Genomic DNA, 25202 nt, shown 5'->3' on the forward strand with positions numbered 1-25202 from the left:
CCACTTGCGAGCATATCCCAAGGTGGGTTCTCCCTGAAAGTCTTGGGATTTTATATTGTGTAGTCTAGGAGGAAAGGGCTTATGGAGCTCAGGTCATAATTCCTCCATTGTGCAGATAAGGAAACTGAGGCTTTGGAGGGACCAAAAGTTTGCTTGGGGCAGAGCCAGTGCTAAGACCCATCACCTCTCTTGCCTTCTGCAGGACCCTAGCTGGGGGTAGGGGAAGCCAGGGTGATTCAGGGATTTGGCCCTTCCAGCTTGGTAAAATATTTATTCTCAGACGCAGGCACTGGAGCAAAATATTACCCTTGGCCCCTGAACTGCTCCAGCCACTCCCCGGCTCTGCCAGTCCGGGACTGGACCTGGAGGAATCTGGACCCTTTCTGTTACAGCCCCTTGCGTCGGGAAGGCCTGAGGCATGCCAGTAAATTCCTCTCATTTTACAGTTGGATACCGAGGCTTGGCCTCCCCAGTGCCTCCAAGATATGTGCATTTTGCTCACCTAGGATTCAGGGCCCACCCCCATCTCCATTTCCTGCTTCATCCACAACCCATCTCTCCTCTTTTTCCTACTTAACAAACCTCCCAGCCTTAACTCACACTATTCCCCTGCCACAAATACCCTTCCATGCCTTTCCCCATCTCCTCTGTGTGATGGATTTCTTGGCACCCTTCCTTTGCAAATCACCTCCTCTGAAAAGTCTTCCAGGATTCCCCCATCCTAGAGGCAGCAAAATGGAGGAAAGGGCCTTAGGCATCGGGCAGAATTCCACTCAAGTTTGAATGCCATTACCAGCCCAAGGTGCCTTCACTTCCCTAAACTTCCTCCTCTGTAAAATCAGGTAATACTTATCTTGCACAGTGCTCAACTTGCAATAGGTCAAACCCTGTGTCTGACATGCAACGGGTGCTCAGTTAATGGCAGGCCCTCCTTGTGGGATGTTTACTTCTTCCTGGGCTGTGGCTGAAAGCTTCCCGGCACTATACCGGCTATGCTTTGATCCTTGTTTTGCCACCACCGTCATCCCGCCCCACCCTCTGCAGGGAGGAGGAAAGAGTCAGGCCGGTAGGTCTGGAGGAGGACCCCAGCCCCGAGCGTTTGACGGTGGGGAGAGACCCAAGCACCTTTTCCGTACTGCCAAGACCTGGGGAGCGCGTGCGCGACAAATTAAATCCGCAGGCACAGCACACCTGTGTGGTTCCTCCCAGCCTGCGGGACGGGAGGGGGGGCGGGGCTAGCACGAAGCAAGCCATTTATTGGAGCCGCCAGCCGCCACACAGGCAGGCCCAGAGAATCCCAGGTAACCCAGGCGTGCCCCACGCCAATCGACCTTCCCAGGGCCGCAGGAGCTTTGAAGTAGGACCAAGTTAGCCTTGGAGGGCGCTGCCCCTCGTTCTGGTGAATAAGATGGCATCTAGGTCAAGTAGAGAGGGCCTAGATGGGGCCCGCCTAGAAGAAGGGGACTTCGAACCATGGCCTCCAAATTGGGCTCTGTTTGCTCCTCCTCCTGTGTGACCTTCACAAGTCTGTTCCCTCTCTGTGCCTTGGTTTTCTCCTGTGTAAAGTGGAACCACTCCTCAGGGATGTGGGGGTGAAATAAGATGACACCTTTTAAAAGAGCCTGGGAGTGTACTGGCCCTCTCCCTAGATGGGGGAGAGGTGGGGTGGGTGGGTGGTCACAGATGATCTGGACAGCGGGGTGTGGGGCTCTGCTGGGGCAATAGGCTGAAACCACTTCCCCAAAACCCCACATCACAGTCAGTAAAAGCAAATTCTGGGCTCAAAAGGTGCTGGGATGAATCACAGTTCCACTACCTATCAGCTGTTGTCCTCGACTGTAAAATGGGACCGTAACCCTGGGCTCAAACGGTCGTTATAGGGATTATATACCTGGCACACGGCAAGTTCAATATAGAGTTGGTATCGTTTTTATTTGACAGACAGGACTCCAGACCCCACCTCCCAGGCTCCTGTAACAGGTAGGGTCCAATGACTCTGGATGTGTGGGTCGGGGGAGGGTCCTGGGCATCCATCTCGAGATACTGGGGGCCGCCCTCTCCAGTGGATCTGAGCTCTTGGGTCCCCTGGCTGATTCCTGGTGTTGTCTTGGGCATGTTGGCTCTCTCTCTGGGCTTTTCCCCATTTATCGAATGAGCGCAACCTTAGGCGGACCCTGAGGGGGCTCGGCAGGGAAAAGCATGATAGACGAAGGCAACCTCTGTCCAAAGGTGTGTCGACTGGGGAAGGGTTGTTGTGATTGATCCTGCTCCACCTGAGATGCTCCGTGAGATGCACCAACGTAGGGTCGACGTGCTGCCGGTCACAGTCCCCGCTCGGAGGTGGCCGGGACCAGGTGTCCCAAAAGCAGCCTGGGCGGCAGCCAAGCCCAAACGCTAACGCGAGAAGGGGGCGGAGTCGGGGGAAGGGACAAGGTTTCACGAACAAAGAGGAGGGCGGAGAGGGGTTGTTCTGAAGACTCCACGAGTCGGACGAGCCCGGGCCACTTACCCTGGCTTCATCCACAACCCTTCGCGACTTTGGTGCGAAGCTCTGTCCTCCTGCTGTCCCCTGCCCAACCAGCCAAGGTCGCGGCGGCAGTGGCCCCAAGACTACAATCCCCTACAACCCGGACCGCATGGGGCGGGACCTGCCCTGGGGGCGCGGCCTCCAAATTGAATTTCCCCAATGGGGCAAGAGAATGGGCGGAACCCTCCCAATGATTGGCTGGCGCGGTGGCTCGGGGCGGGGCTGGCAGGGCTGCTGGCGCGGCTGGACGGGCGGCGCTTCCAGAAGCTCGGGGACGGTTGCTGAGGGGGACTGGGATCCCGGTCGCGGCGCCTTCCCCCTGACCGTTCCTAGTCTCTGTCGGATCCCGAGCGACCTAACCTGAGCCCGCGCCGAACGGGTGGGCCGGACTGAGAGGTGGGTGTGCAGGCCTCTAGGAGGCACCGGGACCCCCGACGGGTCCTGGGGGTGGAACCCGGATATCTAGACAGGGGTTCTGGGACTCCCAGACCTGGGTGCTCCCAACCATCCACGGGGGCTCTTAGCCATGGGATAAGGTTCTAGACTGCGGGAAAGAGGATACCACCCACGGACCTCCAGGAGGCTCCACGACCCTGAGGGACCCTGGTCTGTGGGGACAGACACCTTGGGGAAGGTCCCACATTACTCTAAGGCTTTTCTCAATCCCCGGGGACTGAAGATTGTGTGTGTGTGACAGGGAGCCCTGGAACTGAAGTGGGGCAGAGGCGGGAGTCCCTAAGGAGAAAGACACTTCCTATAGTCCCCTGGGTGTCATGGCTTACGCATCAGGGACCCCTGCTCCTCAGGAGACATGGGGGAACTCAGAGTGTCCACAGAGCCTAAGTCTGGTGATTGCTGAGTGGCACTTTGGGGGGATTACCCCCAAAGTAAGTGGATAAGAGGTAAGAACCCCAACAGAGGGAAGATGGGTGGTTGACACCCATCCAAGCCTAAGGGGATGGGAAAGGCAAGCAGCCACTTGTATAGGCAGGGCCCGAAGAACCCCAACTGTGTGGATTAGGACCCCCCCCCCCACCAGACCCCTTCACCGGATGGGGTGACTCGACAAGTGACTGTTCTGGGGAGGGGGAAGGCATGACTGAGGGATGAATCAACGTGGGGTGGGGGCAATCCTGGGGCCATTTCAGTCACCATACATTAACTAAGCACCTATGGTGTGTCAGGCTGTGGGCCCTCAAATTCCACAAAGACATGAGGGCTGAAGAAAGGAAGGAAGGAACTGGAAGTTTGGGCCAGGATTTAGGGGGCCATGATGGGCAGTGACAGGACAAGAGGGAGTGTCCTGAGCCCCTAGGGGCACTTGGGGGGGGGGGCTTTAGGAGCTAGAGGTGGCCAAGGTTTTGATTAAATCCATCCCTGCCCTCTGGGTCTTTGGGATCCTCCTTCCCCCTGTGACAAATCCCTGGCCCTCGACAATCCTCACTTTGCCTATCCAGAGGTTGGACGGATCAGGTTCTGAAGGCTATTTTAGCTGGGGAATTCAATTCTAAGTGTGTAAATTGGCAGGAGGAGCTGGGTGCCTGGACACCTGGCTTCATGAGGTCTAGGCAATTGGCATCAGACAGGGCAGGAGGGGAGAAGAGAGGAGTGTGTACAGAGAGAAGGCTGCTGTCAAGGACTGGAAGACAGGATGTTTCCGCCAATGGATTAAATCACCTGGGGAAATGCGGGGCAGCGGCAGCATGGATTTGGATATGCGCACAGCCCACAGCCAGAGACTGAGCTTTTGGTCCGGGAGGGGGCTGGGCAGGCCCTGGGGATAGGTGGGTGGGGCAGGAAACTGGAGTCTGGCGGGCACCCCCTGGTGGTGAGCAGGCTGTAGTTGGCCTTCTTAATCCAGGTCTCTACTCCCTGTTCGATGCTTAAAACGGGGTGAGAGCCCAGTTTAGGCCACAGAGCAGGCTGGCATCAAGTTAGCTGGGCTGGAACCAGGGACTCCCACCCTTGGTTTGTTAAGTTTTCAACATACCAGCTAGGACAGAAGGGAACTCCCAGCCGGGAGCCACAGGTAGCAAGGATCAGACACTAACAGATGATCATGGGTTGAAAGGGAAACTGAGGCACAGAGCCCAAGTGCCTGTGATTTCTAGAGGCCCCAGCAGGCCTAATTCATGTCTGTCTCCTGCAGAATTCTGTGAGCTGGTGTCAGGTGCCACAGGCACTGGAGACCTCACTAGGAGGGGACGGACAGAGGTAGGGGCCAGCGAGATGGCGGATGAGGCCTTAGCCGGGCTGGACGAGGGAGCCTTGCGAAAGCTGGTAAGTGGCCCGTTCATCCCCGCTCTGATGACAGGCAAGCCAGGTCAGAGGCAGGGCCTGTCCAGGCTACCTCTCAGCTGACAAGAGGAGGGGTGGAAGGAGGGGGCAGGAGGAGGGCTCAGGGGAACAGGACTAAGCCTGTTATGCATGGCTGATGCAGGACCCAGTAGCATGTGCCTGTCCATGCCAGGTGCTAAGGCCTGGTGCCTCCCAGCTCCCCACTGCCACCACCTGTTTAAACAGTAACTGCTGAGGACTCGCCCATGTGCAGCTACAGGTGTGGGGAGGCTAGATTTGCTCTCCCAAGCAACAGCCTGGGCAGTGCCTGGCCCTGGAGGCTAGCCCAATGTTAACAGTAGCAGCAATGATTAAAAATGCCAGGGCACAGGGGCTCCTGGGTGGCTCAGACTCCTGGTTTCCGCTCAGGTCATGATCTCAGGGTGTTGGGATCGAGCCCAGCATCTGCCCCCCCCCAACTCAGCAGGATGTCTGCTTGAGGATTCTCTCTCTCCCTCTGCCCCTCCCCCTGCTCCCGCACTCTCTCTCTAAAATAAATAAATAAATCTTTTAAAAAATGCCAGGGCACAGCAGGGGTCAGGCCAGGTGCAAGACCATCTCACAGAAGCTGTGACCACAGTAGCTCCAAAAGCCAGGAGGGCACTGTGGCTCAGAGAGGTGAAATCACCTCCCCGAGGGCACCCAGCTACAAAGAGGGTGTGCCAGGATCCAAACAAACCCCAAAGAGGGCCATGGGGGACCAAGTCTTGGGTAAGTCAAAGCCAGAAGAGCCCACAAAGAGGGATGGGGGCCCTTGGGGGCCCTTCTAAGCTCTGACTTCTAGTGTGTCATTTTCCCTCTCTCAGCCTCAGTTTCTTTCCCTGTAAAATGGGAGGGAGAGATCTGTGCAAACATATATCTAGGTCCTAGAGTTGGCATGGGGATAGGATGAGGCATGGGCCCAGATCTTAGAGTGGAAGAAGAATAGGCCCACTCTTTTCCCAGCTTCTATCTAACCATAGCCCACCCACCCCCATGCACAGAAACGCTGTAGGGCAACACAACAGGGCAGGCATGCGCCCACTATCAAGGGCAGGGAGCTACTGAACTGGAGGAGGGGCCAGAGCCCCGCCCCCATCCAGCCCGTAACCTCGGTGAGGGTGGGCAGTGGAGGGGCGGGGATTAAAGATTTACCTTTACCTGCATACCACTCTTCTGGAGGCAGGGGTCACTGCGCAGTGGCCGGTGCTGCCATGACCTACCCAAGGCAATCAGCCTGTGTGCCCTCGAACCAGCCCCTAGACTCTCCGGCTATGTACCGGATTGGTTTTCCAGAAGTTCCCACCACGTCAGCTCGACCTCCCCTCAGGAAGTCAGCTGGGGGTAGTAGAGTCAGGACATGCCAGAAAGAAAGCCAGGTCCCCGCGCATCTCCGTCTCTAGGGGTCCACTCGGAGGCTCAGGGTTCTCCAGTCGCCAACTCCCACCCCCATGTGGGATTTCAGAGAAGCAGCCAAAGCGGCAGCTGCTGTCGCCCCAGCCCCGCCCCCTCCCTGGGAAAGGACTCACTAGACGCTGCCCCTCGTCTCGGGACCGCGAAGCCGCCCAAGGTCTTTCCCACCCCCAGACCGGTTCCTCCACGGCCGGCGCCCGCCATTACTTCGCCCCGGCGCTGCCGAGGGTCCCCGCCCCGAGCGCCCGCCTGGCTCCCGCCGGCCTCGTGGCAAGAACGGGGGCGTCCCAAGCCGGGCTCCTCCCTGCGGGGCCGGGCCTTATAAGGGAAAGCTGGCCCGCGCCCCAGCTTCGGGCCGATTCGGGGACCCGGGCAGCCGCTTCCGGCCTATGCTCCCGCACATTCCTGAGGACGGGGTGGGGTGCCTGCGCGGGATGGGGGCACTTGGGGACAGGCACGCCGCGTGTCCCTCCGCCATATACCCAGACGCCCTCCGCCTCGGTCCGGGGTTCGAGTTCAAGCTCCGACGCTCACTAGCTGGGTGACCTAGGGAAGCTGCTTAAGTGCTGTGAACTTTGATTTCCTCTCGGTAGCCGGAGACATTAAAGCAGGCGGTGGCGGGGGGCTTCCTGTCTGGCTCCCCACCGGGCGCCCAGTTCGGGGCGGCCCGGGAGAGGCGTGGGCGGTGCCCTGGGCGGGCGGGCGGTTCCGGAGCCTGCGGGCCTTCAGCGCCCCCTGGCGAGGCCTCGCTCCGCTGCCGGCCCGTCTCCCAGGGTGGCTGGAGGAGCTGGGACTGAGAAAATGCTTGGAAAGTCTTCTGTGTTGTGCGGGTGGGGGTGCTGAGTCCCAGAAAGACGCCGGGGCCTGTCAGACCCCACCCCCCACTCCCCACTCCCCAACAGCGAGGACAGAAAGGCCGGGAGACCCGGCCCCCCAGGAGGAGGAAGTGCCCTCTTTCCTCCCGGGAGAATTTAACTGGGCAGTTTCGGAAACCGCCCTATCCCCTTCCCCTTCCTTCTGGTGGACAATGGCGCTTTGTACTTCCTTCCCTCCCTCCCACAGTCCCCTCCACACAAAACGGTGGGGCCTGAGAGGGCGGGGAACATAGGCCACACAGCAGGGGTACTGTGGGCAAACAGTATCTAGGCCCAAAGGTTAGGGTCATGCTGGGGGATGACCAGTGGAATGAGGTTGTCCTTCCCCCAGCCCCACCACACTCATTTGGTGGGGGGATCAGATGGAGGATCCTATTTTCCAGATGGGGACAGTGAGGCTTCTAGGGAACACAGAGGTAGCCAAGGTTCTACATCAGGCTGTTTTCAGAGATAAGAACCCCATCTGTGGAACCCAGGGCATTCAGAATGGGTACCCAGGAGACAGAGGGCTGGTCATCGCATCTCTTGGTCTCTACCCTCTGTACAGGGGGACTGAACCAATTGACCCCTCAGGCCCACAATCTCCAAGTGTACCACAGAAGGTTCTAGTTCTGAGGCCAGGACTGCAGGGTGGGAAGGTGAGCCTCATTCTCCCTCCCTCTGCTATAATAGGCCCCCTTTGGCCTTTATAGTTCACTCTAGTCCAGGCTAGAGAGGGTTCCTTCCACAGTGGTGCCAAGGTCCTTGAGGTACCCACCATGGCAGACAGACCCCAGCAACAGAGCTATCTTCAGCTCAAGACCGACCCTGGAGTCAGAGAGACATGGGTTCAAACCTGGCTCAGGTCATTTGGCTGTGAACAAATGACTTCTCCCCCTTGAACCACAGTTTTCTCATCTGTCAAATAGGAGTAATAAAGTGACTGGGTTTCTGTGAGATTAGAACAAACTGGGTTCTCAGTGCAGGATCTGTCATATAGGTTCTCGATAAATGTTACTGATGCCTCGTATCATGTACTCATTTGCCTTTCTCTCCTCCTAAGTGGCTGGAACCAAGGAGGGGGTGATGTTTACTGCATGCACAGCTATGCAGGGGGACCACAAGTCACCTCCCCCATCCCCACCCACTGCCCTGAGGTGGAAGCCATTGTTTGGCAAATGAGAAAACCAAGAAACAGAGAACTTAAGGATATGTTCCCGACCACCCAGCCAGGTGTAGACTGAGGCTGGAACAAGCTGGGGTTCTGGCCTGAGCCTCAGGGGACCTTCCCATTGCTCCTCAGAAATGTGGAGACTGAAGGAACCATGGAGGGATCTGTGCCCCAGACCTCTCCCTACTCTTTTCAGACTAGGACAAGTGACCTGATGGCAGACGTGGGCCAGCCCATACACCTTGCTGAAACCTATCCCCACCACCACTGGCCCCCTATCCTGGAGTAGGAAGGAATGATGGGGGAGGAAGGCTATAGAGGAAAGAGGTAGAGGGTTCCTTGACCCTACCCCTGAATGATTTCCCCAGACCAGTCCTCTCTCTCTTGAGCCACAGAGGCTGTAGGCAGGAGAGGTGTGGGGGAGGCATCGCAATTGGCTGACTCTTTCCTGAACCTCGTTAGACCAGCCACCCCTAATTTCCCAGGGGTTGAGGGGCTCAGAAGCAGGTGGGAGCACCTGTCCCCCCCTTTGATACCCTCTCTAGGGCCCTGGGTAGACCCTCGTGCAGCTGCATTATCTATCTGGGGAACTAACCCTCCTACTCTGGGCCCTGGCCCCTTTGATGGTGGTTAGGACTGGGTCAGTACAGGAGAAAAAAATAGCCCCCAGCCAGGCAAGAAACTAGAACTCCTGAGCACCTGTCCCTGCCTCAGTTTTCCCATGAGTCCAGTGTGGATGGGGCTGCCACCCCCTAGCAAGGCTGTAGTGCTTTGGGATAAGAACATGGGAATCTTCCTTGCTCACAGGGTGGACTCCAGCTGCCCTAATCACCCTTTCGGGGACCCTGTTAGGAGCCCGTGGGGTGGCCTCCCTCCTCCTGGCTCCCAGGCTCTTGGGGGTTTGACGAAGGACCCTGAGACAGGAGTCAAATCTCAGAAAGCAGTGCCTGGCCCCGCAACTGGCCGAGGTGGGCAGTTGCTGGCCACCCATTCTGTAAACCATAGTGCACAGTGGGCTGTCCAGGAGCTCTGGTTCCATGGGCCGGTCTCTCTGAGACCCTGGGTGGGTGGGAGGGCAGGCTCGTGACAGGCATGTGGCAGAGAGAGTAGAGACAGACCACTCATTGTGGCCCAGGCCAAGCTGTGGGCAGCTGGTACCCGCCCTCTGCCCCGGCAGCTGAAATGCCTTGCCCCTCACCCCCGCCTGCCCCACAGTTGGAGGTCACAGCGGATCTGGCAGAGCGGCGGCGCATCCGCTCCGCCATCCGGGAGCTGCAGCGGCAGGAGCTGCAGCGTGAGGAGGAGGCCCTGGCATCCAAGCGCTTCCGTGCTGAGCGGCAGGACAACAAGGAGAACTGGCTGCAGTGAGTGGCCAGGGGGTTGGTCATGCAGGTGGGAGGAAGACGTGCCAGGGCTCGGCTGCTGTTGTGCAGGCAGGCGTGAGCACAGGTGTGCTTGCTGCCTATCTGGGTGTGCAAACGGCAGCACAGGCAGGCATTTGGAATACACCGGCATGTCTGTGGGTCCGGACCACTTGCCGGGCCTGGAGTCCCAGACACACGCATGTTGATAGCACGTCCGAGCCTGTGGTTCTAGTGCTCACGCACGTGGGCATGCGTGTGCCAGCGTGGAGCCAGAGGGTGTGCACCACTACCCGCCCCTCTGCCAAGGTTCTGGGTGCCCCGTCCTGGCCCCTCCCCTCAGCTCACACCCTCCATGACTTGGCAATGGCAGTGGGGGTTATAGTCATGCTGTCCCTGCAGCTCTCAGCAGCAAGAGGCAGAGCAGCGAGCAGCTCTGGCGCGGCTGGCGGGGCGGCTGGAGTCCATGAATGATGTGGAAGAGCTGACTGCACTGGTGAGGCCCAGGCCAGGCCAGGGGATGGGGCAGGGCAGGTGAAGAGCCGGACGCCACAGTCCAGCACCGGTGGCCTGTTTCTCATCCACAGCTGCGAGGTGCCGGTGAGTATGAAGAACGCAAGCTGATCCGAGCTGCCATCCGCCGCATAAGGGCCCAGGAGATTGAGGGTATGTGCCCTGCTCTGGCCCCGCCCTGTGCCCTGCCACAGGCTACCCACAGCACCTCCCGGCCACTCACCTGACATTTTGTCCTTCCCTTCCAGCTGCCACGTTGGCTGGGAGGTTGTGCAGCGGGCGTCCCAACAGTGGCTCAAGAGAGGAGAGCGAGGGGCAGGCAGCACAGAGGCTGGAACGCTGTGAGGTGAGGAAGGTGAGCAGGGTGGGAGGGTATAGCCCAGTGTCCTGTGCCCATGGATGCCAGCAACAAAGAGCACCTGTGTGTCTTTGCTAGACTGGTACTTGACTGAGGGTGGGCATTTTTGGGGGGGACTCGAGGGCTCTATCTCAGGCCTCTGCCTACCCTCCCGGGCAACTTCTGGCCGCATGTCCCCCAATCCAGACTGCATCTACCCAGGCCTTCCCCTCAAAGCCATCTTGACTACACTGCTCCTGAGTGTGTCTCCCATCACCACCCTGCTGGCCTCCCTGCTCCCAGCCAACCTCTCACCCACCATGGCCATCCAGTCTCCACTCGGTAGCCAATGCAATCTCCCTGAAATGCATGGTACCTCCCCAGCTTAAACCCATCGTGAGGCTGTCGCTCCCTATCCAGATAGCCCACATCCTGACTTTGGCTTCTCAGGGCCTACCTATCACACCCCAGCTGACTGGTGGAGCACTGTTCACAGAGTTGACTGTTCTCCAGGGAGTGTGGGCGAGAGGTCAAGCTGTGTAAATTCCTTAAGTGGCCAGCAGAGGCCGCTGGGTCCCAGTGCCCGAAGGACTAACCCCCACAGACACACCCACTGATGAGCCAGGCTGGGGTCAGGGTCAGGGGCCTCTGCTCCAGGGATCTCTGAAGACCGGGAGTCCCCAGCAGGTTTCCTGTCATCCCCGACCCCTGGCATAGGATCTGATCCTCTCTGAACCGCCCTCCTCCAGGCAGTGCCAGGAGGCTGGGAAGTAAGGATCAGCATCCATGCATGTGCGGGTATGCCCACAGGAAGCTATGCCTAGCCCCTCTGCTTTGCATGCCCTGCCCTGGGCACCTGACAGCCTGGGGAGCCTTGGCTACATCCTGTGGGTCACCCACAGGTGCCAGAGCCAGAGACACAGGAGCAGCAGGCGGAGGTCCCAGAGCCAACCCCAACCCCCCAGGGCACCAGCCGGGATGTGACCACGGTAACACTCCTGCTGCGGGCCCCACTTGGGGGCACACCCAGCTTACCTGCCTCGCCTGTCAGTTCACCCACCACTGCTTCTCCTGAGCCTCCACTAGAGCCTGCTGAGGCCCAGTGTCCTGCTGCTGAGGCTGCGGGCAGCCCTGAGCCACCCTCCAGCCCACCCAGGGCCACCAGCCCTGAGCCGCAGGAACTGCCAGCTACCCCCAGCACTGAGAGGCAGGTGGTCAGCAAGGTGAGTCTGGATGAGGGACAGGGATGCCAGGCAGGTGAGCTCCTTGATTTGGGGAGTCAGGCCCTGCTTATGCTATGTCTCTCCTGCAGCTCCTGCCTGGTCCCACAGAGCCCCCAGCTGTCCAAGGCCCCACCAAAGGTCCCTCCAACACAAAGAGAGCAGGTGAGGGTCCGAGCAGGAGTAGCTACAGGCCTCCCCTTCCGTGTCTAGAAAATGGGCTCTAGTGCCTAGACTGCTTCAGCTTCTTCAAGGCTAGGCAGTCCCTGACACTCCTCCCACTGCCCTGAAGTGTCCCCACCCCCAGCCTGGCCCGCCCCCCCACCCATGGCCAGAGGCCTCCCCGCAGCCTTGAAAGGCAACGGGCCTCAGGCACATTCTTTTCCCCAATAAGGGAGTGCGCCCATCTCCCAGCTGAGGCCATGGGCAGTGCTGGCCAGGGCGGGTGTCCCCCATCCCCATCAGCAGGGAGGATCTGGGCACCCTTCCTCCAGCCCAAGCCTAGCCCCAGCCCCCAGGAGTGTCCAAGTCATCCTAGGGTCAGTGCTGGAGGAGAAGGAGGAGCCTATAAGATAGATACAGCTGAATGGGGGGCCAGGAACTAAGGAGGAACAAGACAGGATGGGGAGACTGGAGTGCAAGAAGGGGTTGGGAGGCTGAGGTGGTGTGGAAGAGAGAACTGTGAGAGGTGGAACCCCCCTATCCAGTCTCCTTTATCTTCCCCCACCTGGCTACCACCATTTCTCCAAACTGCCAGACCTGCCTGGACCCCGTCCCTGCCAACGTTCCCTGTCCGTGCTCAGCCCCCGCCAGCCAGCCCAGAACCGAGGTACTACCTGTTCCCACTGCTGTAGACTTGGGGCAGTCCCTGTCGCACCAAGTCACTGATAGCCCTCTTACCCCTTCTAGAGCCCCCCACCCCTGTCAGTGGCTCTTCCCCGTTCCAGCGGGCCGGCTCCGTGCGGGATCGTGTGCGCAAGTTCACATCTGATTCTCCTATGGCTGCTGGGCTCCAGGATGGTCCACCCCGGTTGGCCCTGGGTTCCTCGACCCCCACAAGACTCCTGGGCCCCTCCCACATCAGCACTACCCCTGCCTCCTCTTCCAGTGGCTCCTCCTCACGGGGCCCCAGTGACACCTCCTCCCGATTCAGCAAGGAGCCACGAGGAACAGCCAGGCCCCTGGCCCAGCTTCAGAGCTGCCCCCGGGAGGAGGGCCCCAGGGGGCGGGGCTTGGCTGCCAGGCCCCTTGAAAACGGAGCAGGGGGGCCCATGGCCCGCGCAGAGGAGCCCAGTGCCCCGCTTTCCGTGCCTGTCGGCACTGCCGAGCCAGGGGCCAGTATGAAGACCACATTCACCATCGAGATCAAGGATGGCCGTGGCCAGGCATCCACAAGCCGAGTGCTGCTGCCCACAGGCAACCAGAGGGCAGGTAGGCCTCCCTGCTGTCTCCCCACTGCTGGGGATGAGTGCCTGCAGCCGGCCACCCAGCTCTGCACATAGGACAAGTGCTGTAGCCAGGGTTCAGGGTGTCTCCAAAGGGTGTGCTGGGGGCAAGGGGCACCATTAACCTTGGCTGGCATCGCCCGCACTGGAGCTGATCTGACAGTAGCCGTTCTACCCCTCCAGAACTGACGCTGGGGCTACGGGCACCTCCCACCCTCCTCAGCACCAGCAGTGGGGGCAAGAGCACCATCACCCACATCAGCAGCCCTGGGACCCTGACCCAGCTGGGCAGCGTCACTCACGTTACCAGCTTCAGCCATGCCTCCCCTGGTGGCCGGGGAGGCTGCAGCATTAAGGTGAGCCCCTCCTTACCCCACCAGCCTCACGATCCATCAGTCTTATTAGACTGCTTCAGGATGTAGGGCTAGCAGGGTTCCTCTGCTCCACTCCTCCCCGACTGCACACACAGGGAAACTGAGGCCCAGAGACAGAACGGGGCTACCTACGGTCCAGAGCCAGCTGGTGGCAGAGCTAAGGGCAGACTAGGGTCTATCAGCCACGAGGTGTGTCAGAAACTTACTCTGTACTGGCCGCAGATTTCCCACATGCTGGTCTCTGGTCCTTACTCCCAAACCAGTTCGTTCATTCCTAATGAACAGATGGGAAAACTGAAGCTCAGAGAGGGTGGTGAGGGCTTGCCCCCTCTTCCTGTGCTAGCCCCAGTGCCCCTGCATCTACTTCATACTAGACCTCAGCCCCAAGAAGCAAAGCTGCTGATCTGCTCATCCAGGATCAGCCTGGCCTCTTAGGAGATTGGAGATCAGTGATTACCATCTGCGTCAACATCGCTGGGGGGTTCAGCAGAAGCACTGATGGGGGGACAGGCAGGGGGTGCCAGTCAGGTGAGGCGGCAGCCTAGCAGGTGCCACGGGAACTGAATACGCCGCACCCTTCCATTATTCATTCCTGAGGCTGGGATCAGCTGGCTGGGAGCTAAGCTGGGGAAGGGATGCCCCGTGGGCCACCGGCTGCCCAGGTAATGTCCTCTGGACTACACTGGGGACTGAATGGGACTTTGGTTGAGGTGAGATGGCTAGAGCCAGCTTTGGGCCTTCTCAAGGGTGACTGGGAGAGGTGGAGCAAGAAAGCACCCTTTCCCCTGCAGAGCAGGACCCAACTGCTCTCTGACAAGAGCGTGAGGGGATGGTGCTGAGGCCCTTGTGGGGGGGGGGGGGTACAACGGTGAGTTCTGTATCTGATACCACCAACTCACCTTAGTTTCCCCATCAGGAATCAAGGGAAAGCAGAAAAGTGCCTAAAATTTGCTCAAAACCTGTAGTTGGGTCCAAGGGCCACAGGCGGGCCAGAGAATATTTACGTCAGGGACGAGACACTTGTTACAGCAGATCGCTCAAAGCCCCGCCTCTCCGTGCCTCCATTCCCCCCATTGGTTCAAGGCTTTCTACAACTACATGGCCTAAAGGCAAAGGAGTGCAGGCTCTGGAGGCTGGCAGAGTGGATCCTAGCAGCTAATGCAAATAGTGGCCGAGGCAGGCCTATTCCTTGCTCCCTGCCTCGGTTTCCCCATCTGTGGGCCACGGGGCTGTGGCCTAGGTAGTCCTCCAGGACCTGTGCAGCGCTGCTGTGCTGCCGGTCTGTGATCTCTGCAGGGCCAGGGCCAGGCCTGGCGGTCTGCCTGTTTGGGCAGGCCGCCCCTCCCCCACAGCCCCCTCCACAGGGAGCCCAGAATAGGTTTCTATTTGGGCCCCAGCCCCAGCTGGCGGGTGGCAGGCTGGGAGGCCGGGAGGCCAGCAGGGGCGGGGCAGGCCCACTGCCCTTGCCTTCGCCCTCAGGCCAGCTGCAAAGACTCTGACACTGCCAGCCAGAGGCAACTGTCCCTACCACTGTCCCCATCGTCACCCCACCATAGAGCCCCTGCCATCACCATGCCGGGGGTACCGGGGCCCGGTTCTGAGCTGGCTGCAGCCCTTGAGGAGCGACTGGGCTTGGCGTTGGAGGAGCTGCGGGCAGTGGCTGAGGCGGGCCGGGCAGCAGTGACCCAGGCGGCTGAGGCAGCAGCCTCCGCCATGGAGCCAGTGGCCCGGGCAGCTGAAGAGCTGCGGGTGGAGACGGCGGCACTGAGCCGGCGGCTGGATGCACTGGGCAGGCAGGTGGAGGTGCTGAGCCTGCGGCTGGGGGTCCCAATCGCGCCTGACCTTGAGCCCGAGCTGGAGCCCAGTGAGCTGCTCCTGGCCGCTGCCGATCCCGAGGCCCTCTTCCAGGCAGCTGATGCCGGGACCCCCGTGGCCCACCCGCCTGCCTTCAGCACCCGCCGCCGCTCCTCTGCCGGCCCTGCCCGCAGCAGCAGTCTCGTAAGTCCCTATGGGCTGGGGAAGGGGGGGTGGTTTTGAGTGGGTTCTGCCTCTGCTGAGGGGCCTTAAGATATGCCAGTACCTTCTCTGAGCCTCAGTTTACCTATCTGCAGTGGGACTGGGATGCTAGTGCTCCAACGCTCAGGCGAGAGGGTGCCAGGCTCCTGGCCCTGAGGCATGCTTGGTGGCTGCCCCAGCAGCCCCTGGCCAGGGCCCAGCCCCCACCCCCACCCCTACTCTGCCCAGCCAGGCTGAGTCTCCCTAAAGCAGCTGCCACTTCGGCTCTCCTTACCCTCACAGCAGATAGAGAGACCCTGCCAGGAGGGGAGGGGCTGTGATAATTGGGCTGGGGGCTTGTCTGCAAGTGGTTGGAAGGTGGCCTGGGAGGCGTAGGGTGCTAGGTTGGGGCTGCAGGCCCCTTGGAGCAGGGGCAGGCTTCAGAGAGGACTTGGCTCTGAGCAGTCCCAGTCAGACACCTGGTCAGGAGCCCAAGGGCCCTGGTCCAGCCCCTTTGGGGTGTGTGTGTGTGTGTGTGTGTGTGTGTGTGTGTGTGGCATGTGCTGCCTGGGCACTGGCCCAGGAGGACCCAGGCCTTGGGAACTGCCAGGACAGAGCACAGCCTGCCTGGGAGGGGGCTGGGAATGAAGTAGCAGAAAGAGCTCAGGTTCAGGAGTTAAGCTACCTTCAGCTCAGACCCCAGGCTACCTCACACTTATAGAAGGGCTGTGGGCAAGTCATGGAGCTACCCTGAGCCTCAGTTTCCCCTTATGCTAAATAGGGACAGTAAAATCCCGAGTGTTTATACAGTGCTTACTACCAACTGAAAAGCACCAGTATTGGCACGGTTAATTGTATTAACACAATTCCGGGTAGATGGGGAGCCCTACGGCAAGGCTGTCAGTGCCTCTTCCCCGAGTCTGACCGCAGTATGACCATCCGTGCACGGGCAGTCTGGCCAGTTGGTGGTTATTTCCAAGGCTGTGCCCGCAGACCCAGGGCCTAGTCCCCCGTCCGTTGGGGGCACGGTTGGTTTCATCTACACCCCTCCTTAAAGTCCATGCCCTCTCCCCACCCTGCAGATGGAGCCAGAGCCAGCAGAGCCCCCCTCGGCAGCCGTGGAAGTGGCTAATGGCGCCGAGCAAACGCGGGTGGACAAAGCACCTGAGAGGCGGAGCCCACTGAGCGCAGAGGAGCTGATGGCCATCGAGGATGAAAGCATCCTGGACAAGATGGTATGGCCAGATCTGGCGGACTGGGGGTTGGCAGGGGGCAGGAACCCAGCAGGCAGCAGGTGGGTAATGACAGGGGTTCTATCTGCAGCTGGATCAGACGACAGACTTTGAGGAACGGAAGCTCATCCGGGCTGCACTGCGTGAGCTCCGACAAAAGAAGAGAGGTAGAGAGCCCCTGCCCCACTCCAGATCCCGCTGCTCCAGTGCCCAGCTGCTCCCCTTACTCTGGGGTCCATTCACGGACACTCTAGTTCAGTAAACTGCCCTACCCAGCTGCTTCTCTAGCCCCAGATGTTCCCTTGCGTCATTCCCCCTGGATCCAGCTTCTCCCTTCCCTAGCCCCTTCTTTCCCCCTGGCTACCCCAGTTATACCGTCCCCAACCTGCTTCTCTTCTCCTTCCTAGACCTAGTTACTCCCTTTCCTAGCTACTCCTTCTTGGATCCCATTGCTTCCCCAAGTACTGCCGACTACTTCTTCCCTGAATCCAAATACTCCTTCCCCCAGCTGCTTTTCTCTCCTTGAGAGCCACTGATGACCACCATAGCCTCTGCCCCCCACCCAGCTTCCCATTCCCTGAGCACAGCTGCTTCTTGGACCCAGCTCTTCTTTCCCTCAGAGTCTAGATTCACTTGCTGCTGTAGATACTCTCTGAATCTGATTGCTTCCTCCAGGCCTCGCTGATAACCACCTAGCCCCTATGCCCACCCACCTACCTCTTCAGACCCAGTGACCCCTTTTACCAGCTTCTGTCCTAACTCCTCTTTCCCTGTAGTGAATTACTTCTCAGTACCTCCAATTACTCCCTCCTTGGATCTAGATATTTCTTCCTCTAGCTGCTCTTCTCCCACTTAAGACCTATTTAAAGACCCACTCAGCTACTAGCCTCACTCAGCTTCTCCTTCCTTGAACTCTGCTACTCCCCCCACCCCACCCCCGCCCAGATCTGCATATTCACTCTGGAATAAGCTACTCATTCCCATAGAAACCCCCTTTGTGGACCCAAATACTCCCCCTTTGAGTTTAGCTGGTCCATATTCCCTTGTCTCTGCCTGAGTCCATTGCCACACACCACACCCCGCCCCGCCCCCTGCCAAGTTATAGTTATCCCCTCCCCCTCAGCTACTCCTGGAGAGGGCCCTTGTCCCCTGTCTTCAGTAGTTCTAACAAGTTGCCCTCCACCCCATCTTGTGTGCCCTGTGTGCCCGTGCATATGTGCTGTGTGGGTGATGGGTGGCCCTTCTGGGCATGCATGGGGCATCCCCCCCCGCCCAGACCAGCGGGACAAGGAACGGGAACGGCGGCTGCAAGAGGCACGGGCCCGGCCAGGGGAGGGCCGTGGCAACACAGCCACTGAGACCACCACGCAGCACAGCCAGCGGGCAGCCGATGGCTCCGCTGTCAGCACTGTCACCAAGACCGAGCGGCTCGTCCACTCCAGTAAGGGGCCAAGCAGGGCTCAGGGCTCCGGGTGGGACTATATCCACCCCACTGGCCCCACGCCTCACATTCTTCCTCTCACCCCTGCCGCTACAGATGACGGCACACGGACGGCCCGCACCACCACAGTGGAGTCCAGTTTTGTGAGGCGCTCGGAGAGTAAGGCCGCCCGGGTCGCCCTGTGCCTGCCTGCCTGCCCACCTCCGCAGACTCTTCCTCAAGCTCTCTCTCCGTACCTTCATCTGTGTGTCTCTCTGTCCAGCAGTCACTTTCTCTTCTCTGCCTGTGGCTACCACCATCCCCCCGCAGCCCCCCCGCGCTGTCTCCCCATGTCCAGCCCGAGCCCGAGCCCTGCTCCTCTTCCCCTTTCTCACAGATGGTGGCGGCAGCACCATGGTGCAAACCAAAACCTTCTCCTCATCCTCATCCAAGAAGATGGGCAGGTGAGCACAGGTACCCATCCCCAGACCACAGACGAGTCAGTGCCACATGGGACCCCACTGCACACCCATTCTACAGAGGGGTAGACCATGGTGCTGGAACGTGATGAGCATACAGGCAGGGAGGGTCAGAGCAGGAATCAGGCCACTCCTGCTCCCCTTGTGATCTCACCTAATCCTCAGCCATACCACCTCTAGGGAGGCCAGAGATTTGTTCAGGGTCTCCCAGCTCTGAGTGGCACCGATGGCGCTGAGCCCGTAGAGAGGCCTGCCTGCCACTGAGCTGCCTGGTGGCCCTGCCACTTCCCAATGTCTGCAGACCACGTCCCATGTCACAGCACTTTTGCACCTTATTCTCATGAGGGAGGAGTACACCTCTGTCCTACAGAATATATCGGGGCTGGTAGGATCAGAATTCAGGCTGGGAACCAGAGGGGTTCAAGAGCTCTGGGCCAGAAAGACCCGTGTTCAAGTTCTTGCACCGCCCCTCATGCCCTCTGAAACCTGAGGCCAGAAGCCTGTTCCCTCATTTTTAGTGGAAATGATAAGTATCCCTCCCTCCCCTTGTGAAGTTTAAAATGACGCAATAGATATGAGCTGTTATTATTACCATTATTCTGATTATGCTGGTGGGCATTATTAGCTGATAGTGCCCAGAACCTGAACTCACCTGTCACTCGATCAGAGAGTGAGCCTTCTCAGAGAACTCCCCAAGGGCCAAGTCTCTTGGAAAGAGTGACTCCCACCCTCTTGTCCTTTGAGCTTCAGCCTACTCTGCAAAATGGGTGTGATAAGGACGCCTCCCTCCCCTGCTGACCGGTGTTGGGGTTGTGGATTACCTACCCCAGGGTGTAGAGTCGGGAGCCCAACAAGACCCCTCCCTTGGCGAGCGGGGGTCGAGGCTCAGGAGCAGCCTAACAGTCGCCTCCCTACCCCCCAGCATCTTTGACCGCGAGGATGAGTCCAGCCCGCGGCCCGGCAGCCTGGCGGCACTCGAGAAACGCCAGGCAGAGAAGAAGAAAGAGCTGATGAAGGCGCAGAGCCTGCCCAAGACCTCGGCTTCCCAGGCGCGCAAGGCCATGATTGAGAAGCTGGAGAAGGAAGGCGCCGCGGGGTGAGTGGCAGGGGGCGGGGTGAGTGGCAGGGGGCGTGGCTGGGTGGGGCCAGAAACGGGAGGGTGCAGTGGGAGCTGTGCTGGGAGGGGCCTGGGACCGGCTGGGTAGGAAGCAGCATCCCCTATGCTTGAGTGACCCGCCCCCCCCCCCACGCTCCCCTGCAGAAGCCCTGGTGGACCCCGCGCAGCCGTGCAGCGCTCCACCAGCTTTGGGGTCCCCAACGCCAACAGCATCAAGCAGATGTTGCTAGACTGGTGCCGAGCCAAGACACGTGGCTATGAGGTGAGCGCTGTGAGGCCAGGCAGCCAAGCTTCTTTCTTCTCCCCCCAACCCCCACCCCACAGGTCCGCACCTCCCTCTTGGCAGAACTCCTTCTCACCCCCTGTGCTTTTCACAGCCCCCGTGCCTGCAGGGAGGATGGAAGTCCTCTTTTGGGATGAGGAAACAAGGGACACACAACATGCCCTAGAGTCCAGAATAACTGATTAAGTGGCAGGGCCTAATGAGGGCCCAGTTCAGAGCCAGACCTCACCCTTGGAGTCCCCCCTCATTGCTCTTGGGAGTGAGAGTGGGGGAGCTCGGTAAATACCTATAAGTAAGGGAAGGAGTGAGGGAGGCATGACCGTGGTCTTAGCTGGGTGGTGCTGGGCCTCCTGGTTGCTCTGTGCCAGCAAGTAGCAGACGTGGGAGTTGACAAACTGAACTGAAGGGTGCTCGTGTTCCCACTCCCCAACCGCTATGCAGCCTTGGGCAAGCTACAGGGCCTCTCTGACCCCAGTTGCCCTACGTCTGGAATGCCAAACGCTGGGGGCATAGAAGTTATGGGGAAGCTGACCAGTCCTCCCACCACCCATACATAGCACGTGGACATCCAGAACTTCTCCTCAAGTTGGAGTGATGGGATGGCCTTCTGTGCCTTGGTGCACAACTTCTTTCCCGAGGCCTTCGACTATGGGCAGCTCAGCCCGCAGAACCGGCGTCAGAACTTCGAGGTGGCCTTCTCATCTGCTGAGTAAGTGTGGGCCCCAGCCCTGCTGGTGTCAGCTGGGCATCTGGGGCTGCGCAGCTGGGCCAGGCCCAGCTGCCCCAAGGCCCCCTGGAGCTGGCCAGCCGCACTGTCAGACAGTGGCTGACACCCCCTTCCCCAGAAAGCCCCTGTCCTCTCCACCCTGCCCACCCGCCGCTGAGCGTGCCAGGCGCCCGCCGGAACGAAGGAGCCACTGGCCCGCCTACCAGCCCCGGCCCAGGCCCACCAGGTGGCCCTGTCCGTATCCCCCCATCCTCCCTCTGCCCCCTCCTCCATCTCTCTCTCTTTCCCTTTCTCTGTCCTGCTCTCCTCCCACTGTCACCAGAGCTCCCTGCTCCCACGGGATCCCGGCTGGAGATTCCAAAAGGAGGCTCCTGGCCCGGGCACCGTGCCCGCCCAGCCTATATAGGTGTTGCCAGAAGCTTATATAGGACATCAGCAAGCCCTCCACTTTGGAATCGTTACCCCGTCTGCTCACCTCACCCTCAGCACCCTCCATCTGTCTTTCCTTTTCTCCTTTTCTCTTTCTGGTTCCCCCAGATTTCTTCCTCTTCCCCCTCCCCCACCTCCTCTCACGCCTCCCTCACCCCCCCCTCCCTGGGGCACAGCCCTCCTCTCCAACCTCAGTGCCAACGCCATTGCCCCCACCCCATTCCCGCTTGCCCCAAGAGTTCTCTGCACCTGTGACTGGTCTGGCCCCCCACCCCTGTCTGCATCGCACACCATTAGTGATGGGTAGTGAGCGGCACGTCCACTATGGGGAAGGGGCATGCGGGGGGGCCGGCAGACTGCAGCACTGAGAATGTAACTGAACTCTTGTCTCTGTGTGTGTGTGTATGTGTGTGTCTCTCTGTTCTCCTCCCCTTTCTCTTCTTTGCCTCTTCCCCCTCTTCCTCTCCCGGGCCCTGCCTCCCTGCCCCTTCCCGGCCCCCTACCCTCCCCAGGACCCATGCGGACTGCCCGCAGCTCCTGGACACAGAGGACATGGTGCGGCTTCGAGAGCCTGACTGGAAGTGCGTGTACACGTACATCCAGGAGTTCTACCGCTGTCTGGTCCAGAAGGGGCTGGTAAAAACCAAAAAGTCCTAACCCCTGCTCAGGGGCCCCACGGTGAGAAACGCCGCCTCGCCCACCTGTGCTGTATGCTGGAATCTGCTCAGAGGGGCACAGAGAGAGACCCGGGAGGTGGGTGGGGGAAGCAGCCAGGAGGAGCCAGACACGGGCCTATCTTCTGGCAGTTCAGGGCCTAGCAGGCAAGACCATTCTTCTAAAGGGGCAGCGACAACCCACATGAGCAGGACTGAGATGGAGCAAGCCCAGGAGGGAACCCCAGAGGAGGCACCGGACCCAGCCTGCAGGCCCGGGACAGCTATCTGAAGAAAGTGCAAACCGAGCTGGGATCTGAACGACAAGTTCAGGCTAAAGGAGGGAAAGGGAGTCCCGGGCAGAGGGATGAGCCTATGCACAGGGCTGGGGGTGAGAGGGATGGAGAGCACGGCACACCCAGGAAGGGAAGGAAGTTTCATCTGGGTATGAAGGGGAGAAGGGGCCACAGGAGTTTGAACTTCCTCCTGAGAACAAGGGTCATAAAAGATTTCCAAACAGAGAAAGGATGTATGTGGTCTGGTTAGCATTCTAGAACAATGCCTGGATGAGGGATGGGGAGGGAAGGAATGGGCTAGATAGCTGGAGCAGCTTAATAAGAAGTAGGACAGGTTTCCTGATGTATCCGGTTGGGGAGAGAGAAGGAGGCTCAAGGAAGTCTGCTAGGCCTCCAGTCTGGGCACTGGGGAGCTGGTGGTGCCACACTCACTGGAGAGCTCAAGAGCGGAGCCAGTTAACAGGAAGATGTTTCTGGATCTCTAAACCAGCTCTGACATTTTCTCTCTAGCCACCTCACCTCAGAGCCACAGTAGAGAATTCAGGTCCTGAGCTAACTGTCCATTCCAGAGAAGCTGCTCAGAGGAGAAAGGTAGCCCAGCGTCCTGGAGGTTTTAGGTCAGAAACAGGGCCGGAAACTGGAGCTCCAGACCCCCCACTTAGGGCTGCTTTCCTTACCCCATCACTTTTCCCACCTATTGTGTAGAGAGAAGAAAAGACAAAGGCTCAGAGGGAGCCAGGGGATTGCCCAAAGCCATGTGAGTCAGGGAAGAGCTAGCCCTCAGATGCCCCTCGGGGCCTGGAGCCATGTGGGGGGCAGCCCACATGTGCACACATATACCCAGAGAAGCCAAGCAGGTGAGGGGAGGATGGGCTTGGTTCTGTCTCCAGGTCATATATGGACTTAGGAGCTGCCGCCCAGCAGGCTGGCCTGGAAGGAGAGGGGCCCAACCCAGCCCTGATCCAGTTGGAAAGTGTGACTCAGCCGCGCTGTTGCTCGAATTGCCCTGTGTTTGGCCTGTCACTGGGGCAGCTGGAGCCCTGAGCTGTGAGCCCCAGTGTAAACAATGGCTTTATAAGGTCTCCAGGGAAGACACCAGAGGTGGGAGGGAGCTGCACGTTGGGGAGCCCGGGATCCCTGGGGAGATAGCCACAGCTTGAAGGAGCTGCAGAAAGAGGCTGCCTTTTTCCCCATAGTATAGCCAGGGAAATGAATCCTGCCTGGGGCAGAGATGACCCCAAGGGCACATAGCACATCAGCAACAGAGTCAGAACCTCATTTCATCCTGAGTGCTCCCAAGGTCTCCACTGAGGCAGAGAACTTGTTGCTGTAAAGATGAAAAAACTGAGTCACAGAACAGGGCAGAGCTTCATCTAGCACACAGAGCTGATCAGGGTACAGCCTGGACTGAAACAGGTCTCCCGCCTCCCAACCTTCTTCCGGGAAGGAGTCCGGGTGAGCTGGGAGTAGGCCCCAGCCCTACCATGGTCCCAAGTTTGACCTTGAAGGCACAAGATGGGAGGAGGTAGTCCTGGGCCCTTTGGTATGTTGGCAATAGGAGGAGTTCCTGCCTTTATGCCTTCCCTGCCTAAGGAAATTCAGTTGACGTGGACATGGAGGGAGCAAGGCAGCAGAGGTCTTGCTTTGGGGTGGGGGGAATGGAGCCAAGGAGCAAACTCCAGCTTTAGAGTTCTGGGGCTGTCGGTTGCTTAGTGGCTGCAGCCCATTCACTCCAGAGTGGGGAGATGGCTCCTGCAGTAGGGAAGAGGGGGCTCCAGGCGGGTGTCAACACCCAGGGTTGAGTGCTTGAGTCCCAGAAGGCCCAGCCCTGCACCTACTAAGCTCTGGGGCTTGAAACATGACTCCTGGTCTGTGACTCAGTTTCCCTCTCTGTAAAGTACAGCCAGCACTCTGGAGGATGACAGAAGGGCGGTCCTACCCTTGAGGATGTTGTAGATGGTTCTGTCTGTATTGATTGGGACCCTCATCTGTTTCCCCTGCTCTACCCAAGGCAGGTGGTAAGGGTTTAAGAACTACCAGCCCCATCCCCCCTCCCCCCCACACACATTCGCTGTCCTCCATCTCATGTAGCTGGTGCAAGGACAGGGGTTCCCGGGCCTCTCTGCAGGAGGTACCAGGCCAGGTATCTGAGAGACAATCCAGGGCACAGAGGGTTACAGGGGCGGTCCTGACTGCAGAAGAAAGATTTCCCATGGGTAAGCCCCCACTGGATCCAGTGGCCCAACCCAGAGGCTTGTGCCAGCTGGAGTGTGCCATTGAGGCTGTGTTGGAGGTGGCCCTCCAGAGAGAACATGGGTGGGGTCTGGAGGCAGGACCCCCCCCCCCCCCCCAGGGCTAGGGGTAGAGACATGAATCCTGCCCAGAGTTGGAATGGGACATGGCCCTCCTCTCCCATCTCCACATCCGCCTGCCTGGCTCGGCTCCCCGCAGTGATCCTTCTAGGCGAGGGTGAGTGGGGCCTGGGGATTCCTGTCTTCCCGGAAGGCTTTTACCCCCTTCAGTCAATCAAGAATCTGGAGTTTATGGAAGACCAACAGGCTGCAAGCAGAGAAAAGACCTCCAGGTAGAGGGTAGCCGCAGGAGGCGGGGTCGGTGCTGACAACCACCCCCGTGCCCCCTCCCTGCAGGATGCTGGTGGACTGCGTGCCCCTGGTGGAGGTGGAGGACATGATGATCATGGGCAAGAAGCCCGACCCCAAGTGCGTCTTCACCTATGTGCAGTCGCTCTACAACCACCTGCGGCGCCACGAGCTGCGCCTGCGCGGCAAGAATGTCTAGCCTCCCTGCCCGCACGGCCCGCCTGCGGCAAGCTGCCCCCACCATCCAGGCACCATCCCCTCCCTGTGCGCCTGCCCACTGCTGCCCTGTCTGTCGCGACACCCTCCCCCGCATACACACGCTGCGTTTTGATAAATTATTGGTTTTCAACGACGCTGACTCCTCTCTGCCTCTTTTGGGGTTGTTAAATTTAGGGCAGCTTGGCAAGGGGTGCAACGCATCCCCATTCCAGCAGCCAAGT

The 25202-nt window shown here is 59.4% G+C and overlaps 1 protein-coding gene across 8 annotated transcripts; it reads left to right on the forward strand.

Annotated features, from left to right (window-relative positions):
- Window positions 1–2769: 2769 nt before the first annotated feature.
- SMTN (smoothelin) lies at window positions 2770–25114 on the forward strand. Of its 8 annotated transcripts, XM_026484842.4 has the most exons (21): window positions 2770–2923; window positions 4677–4807; window positions 9497–9645; window positions 10045–10138; window positions 10230–10308; window positions 10404–10510; window positions 11395–11715; window positions 11805–11877; window positions 12470–12541; window positions 12622–13143; window positions 13341–13513; window positions 16609–16761; window positions 16850–16925; window positions 18035–18199; window positions 18296–18358; window positions 18576–18642; window positions 19580–19753; window positions 19919–20036; window positions 20615–20766; window positions 21726–21891; window positions 24811–24919. In XM_026484842.4, the coding sequence occupies exons 2-20, from the start codon at window positions 4757–4759 to the stop codon at window positions 21868–21870; spliced, it is 2754 nt and encodes a 917-aa protein (XP_026340627.2). In that variant the 5' UTR covers window positions 2770–2923; window positions 4677–4756; the 3' UTR covers window positions 21871–21891; window positions 24811–24919. The 8 variants fall into 8 exon arrangements, with proteins under 8 accessions (XP_026340627.2, XP_057161958.1, XP_026340626.2 ...); XM_057305975.1 differs by having other exon boundaries at window positions 21726–25114; XM_026484841.4 differs by lacking the exon at window positions 21726–21891 and having other exon boundaries at window positions 24811–25114.
- Window positions 25115–25202: the final 88 nt, after the last annotated feature.

This window comes from Ursus arctos, unplaced genomic scaffold (assembly GCF_023065955.2).
Source record: "Ursus arctos isolate Adak ecotype North America unplaced genomic scaffold, UrsArc2.0 scaffold_34, whole genome shotgun sequence".
Classification (NCBI taxonomy): Eukaryota; Metazoa; Chordata; class Mammalia; order Carnivora; family Ursidae; genus Ursus; species Ursus arctos.

Coding starts and splice junctions, on each gene's coding strand:
- SMTN (XM_057305976.1), top strand. CDS start 4,757: ATGGCGGATGAGGCCTTAGCCGGGCTGGACGAGGGAGCCTTGCGAAAG. Junction 16,762..16,849: donor AAAGCATCCTGGACAAGATG/GTATGGCCAGAT, acceptor TTCTATCTGCAG/CTGGATCAGACGACAGACTT. Junction 19,754..19,918: donor GAGAAGGAAGGCGCCGCGGG/GTGAGTGGCAGG, acceptor GCTCCCCTGCAG/AAGCCCTGGTGGACCCCGCG.